The sequence below is a fragment of the Stegastes partitus genome, unplaced genomic scaffold (assembly GCF_000690725.1).
Source record: "Stegastes partitus isolate 25-593 unplaced genomic scaffold, Stegastes_partitus-1.0.2 Scaffold301, whole genome shotgun sequence".
NCBI classification, from domain to species: domain Eukaryota; kingdom Metazoa; phylum Chordata; class Actinopteri; family Pomacentridae; genus Stegastes; species Stegastes partitus.
The window spans coordinates 259,945-263,899 of NW_007578032.1; the positions used below are offsets into that span (position 1 = coordinate 259,945).

At 42.1% G+C, this 3,955-nt stretch overlaps 1 protein-coding gene across 1 annotated transcript in view; it reads left to right on the plus strand.

The window, feature by feature from the left end:
* slc4a11 (solute carrier family 4 member 11) overlaps window positions 1-3,955 on the plus strand; it is a 157,998-nt gene that overhangs the window by 113,382 nt on the left and 40,661 nt on the right. The window contains exons 9-10 of the mRNA XM_008283193.1: window positions 535-660; window positions 2,974-3,087. Coding sequence (XP_008281415.1) covers window positions 535-660; window positions 2,974-3,087 — 240 coding nt within the window. The remainder of the gene's footprint in view (window positions 1-534; window positions 661-2,973; window positions 3,088-3,955) is intronic.

Below are 3,955 nucleotides of genomic sequence, written 5' to 3' on the forward strand. Positions count from 1 at the left end.
CGTCCACGTGCTGCTGCTACTGCTCGACCTTCAGGCTGTTTTTAACGGGAGAAAAATGAATGTTTTAGCTGCTGTTTATGCCAGATATGAAATTAGAAAAGCTGCTGCCGCCTAATGAAACAAACAAACTGACTCAGTGGGCATCGGAAGGAGGGCAGAGTAAATAACGGAGAAGGAGTTTTCCAGCTCCGGCTGCTTTTCTTTCCGTCTCTCCTCCTTCAGCTGCAGCAGAATCCAGATATTTCTGTCTTGTGAGTGTCATCAGATAATGACGATCAGATGAAGGTCACAGGACCAGAATCTTTGTGATTGCATTAGAGCCCAATTAAAGGCTTCTATTCCAGAACGAGTTAGCCACCGTGCGGCTAACTGCTCCCACGGCGTGATGGATGGAGCGAAAACCCGAACCGATGAGTCACGTTGTTTGAAAGGGGGCAGCAGGAGAAGTTTTAACCGCCTAAACGATGAACTCTGCTAATGTTTCCGAGCCTCCTCCGCTCCGTGACTCACGTGTTTGTGCTCGCCTCCCCTCAGGTATCGTCGGCAGCAACAAAACCCTGCTCAAGTACATGACCACGGCCATCTTCCTCTACATCGCCATCCTGCTCCCCGCCATCGCGTTCGGCTCGCTCAACGACGAGAGCACGCGTGGCGAGATCGGTACGACCTCCAGAGCCTCGCACATTCACGTTAGAGTTAGCTGGAAAGTAAATCATGTATTCATAGAGACAGAAAGCAGCCGCAGAGTTAATAGCTGCTTCCACACATTCCTCTAAAGACCATAAAGAACATGAGAACAGATTCAAATTGCGTTGGTTTCCTCTTTAAACTGACGTACTGTGTGTGTTTGATTGCTCATGTTGAGTCGAACTGGAAGCTGCTTTAACTAGCGATGCACGATATTATCATTTCTGGCCGATACTGATATCGCGATTTCTGATATCGCCGATAACCGATATTACCGCTGTCGATATTCAGTTTTTTTTCACACCGAAAAATGAGTATAAGTGTGAGAAAACTGTTTAGAAGAAGCCCAAATTACACCACGTAGTCGTCTTTATTACATAACAAAACATATTTAAACATATTTAACGTCCATTTAAGTAAAAACATCAGTGAAATAGCAGCGATATCAAATGTCGAGATGAAGGCGCTGTTGTTAGACAATCATCGGCTAAATTTCTTCATCACACCGATATCGATATATCAGAAAAAACACTGATATCGGCCGAGGTGGTCGCCGATATATCGTGCATCCTTATCTTTACCCCATTTTTCTCCTGCACCTCTGTGGAAACCATGAAGATGGAGAGAGAACTTAGAAATGTCTTTTGTGGAAAAAAGACAGTTATATTACCATAAAACACACAAAAAAGAGAATTTATGAATTATTTATGTCCCAAAAAATGAAAAAAAGAGCTGGAATCAACATGTATAATATTTTTCCAAGTGCCCACATATGTTACCACGACTCGGAAAAATATCTTGCCTCTACTAGATTTTTTAAATTTGTCTTCATACTCGTCCCCTATCTGCTTGGTGCAAACACTGCCTGCAGTTAAGCCGAGAACAAATCCCCAGTTGCACCAAGTCGCCCACAATATTTCCTTTTTTCTTTTTTTCTTTTTTTTTTTTAAAGCATCTGCACTTTTTTTTTTTATTTTAGAATAAAAGAGCCCTTCAGAATACAGTGATTTTTGATTAAATATCCTGATTTCTAACTTTCAATTCAGTTAAATTTTCTGACATAATCTCACGTAGCAGACGAGTAGTTCAAGGACTGTCGGGAAGTTGAAAATCCAAATATACAGGGTTTTTTTAAAAGCTGACACGCCTTTCAAACCAAATGGAGGCTTAAATAATGTTGTGTTTTTTTTTTGCCTTTTTGACTTCAGAATTAATCCACAAAAAGCTGGCAGACTCCACTCTGAGATATTATAATATTATTATTTCTGATTTGTTGGGAAGCAGCTGCTTATTTACACATTCAACAGACACTGATGTACTGATGTATGTCCATGTGAGCCTGGTTCTTTCTCAACTTTTAGCTGAACTCTCAGAAATACATCCAACTATTTAGCATCTTTATCCACCACCTGGTTGATAACTGGGACAGAAAATGTTCCATAAAACCAAAGCAATTCACTAATAAAGTCCAGTAATCGCTGTAAAGTTTCAGATTCCGGGTTAGTTTGACCTCCACTGTTTGTCTCTTCTCCTCTTTTTTTGGATGGTTGAAAAATCCAACTTTTAGAAACCGAGCGACACGCTGCCAAAGTCCAGAAATTAAACTATTTTTGGAAAATGTCTGCATAATCAATCTACCGGGGGATGGAGAAGATGTAATATCACTCTTTAACAAGTTTTTTTTTTTAGCTGTTTTGTGGAGAAAATCACATTATTTCCTCGCGTTAACGTCCCCTATCTGGGAAACAACTGCTTATTTAGACATTCTTTCTCAACTTTTAGCTCAACTTTCTGCTCCTCAGAAATATATGTGACTATTTAGCATCTTTATCCACCACTGGGTTGATAACTATGGCTGAATGTACAGAAAATATGCCATAAAACGAAAAACAATTCACTAAAAAAGTCCAGTAATTGCTGTAAAGTTTCCGATTCAGGGTTGGCATGACCTTCACTGTTTGTCTTTTCTCCTGGTTGAAAAATACAAACCTACACAAACATTTCTGGAACCGAGTGACCTGCTGAAAAGTCCAGAAATTAAACTATTTTTAGAAAATGTCTGCATCACCGGGGGATGGAGAAGAAGCAATATCAATTTTTAACAAGGTTTTTTTTTATTTTTTTAGCTGTTTTGTGGACTAAATCACATTATTTCCTCGCCTTAACGTCCCCTATCTGGGAAATAACTCAGAAACTGGCTCCAGCTCTGCACAAAGCAGCCTCGGCGGCGCACATTAATCAGGACGTCCTGCCGTCTTTCACTCTGCGTGTCTCCTCTCCGTCCAGATGTTCGCAAGACCATCATCGGCCAGAGCATCGGCGGCGTCATCTACTCGCTGTTCGCCGGCTCTCCCCTCGTCATCCCTCTGACCACGGCTCCCCTCGCCATCTTCATCAGCGGTAAGGCTTTCCCCCCACCTTCTTTGTCTCTCTCCACACTTTTCTCCTCGCAGGATTTGGATAGGAGGCTGGTGGGGAGCGCTAAGAAGATTAAGAACTCAAGAGAAGGGAAGCCATCCAGCCAGCCGTGCAGCTACAGCGTCCTCGTCTGCTCCCACAAAGCAGCATCTTAGTAATTAACCTGTTTGTTGGCTAATGAGGGCTCCAGAACATCCCCGAAAACTCTTTTTTTTTTGGTGTGTGTTTTCCTCCAACGATGTTACATAACAGCTGGTTTTCTGAAGGCCTCCGGGTCGGGAGACTTGCTCATCGCATGTAAACTTCACTTTGGGTTCAGAGAGACGCTGCTGTATGTTTTATACCCGACAGCAGGGATGGTTTTTTTCTTTCCTGGTTGGAATTTAAACGATCTTGACGTCTGGAAGCTGCAGAATCGAGGGAGGGGGGAAGCTCCAAGTTGTAGTTTTTGGTTGGGTTTTGCGGTGATGTCTGAAGTAAACGGGTTCTCACGGGAGTCATTATAGGAGGTTTCCAGCAGCGGCAGCAGAACAATGGCCCGTTTGTAAAGTCGTAACTCGTCGCAAATCTGCTCGAAATTACGACTAAATTGTTCTAACAAACCCGTTGCAATTCTTTTCTCCTTTTTTTTTAAGAGTTTGAAGGAATTTCTTTGTGCTTGTAGCTGTGAGGGGGTTTCTGGCACACACAGATGATCGATATCGTTCTTTATTAGACTCGTTGGGTTGACTTTTAATGATTAAATCAGCTTGAATCAATCCCCTCCTCTCGGCTCGTTGTTTGTTTGCTCCTCGTGTTCAAGTTCTCAGATGCATCTGATTGAATTTTGATGATTTTTTTTTGGAGGGAT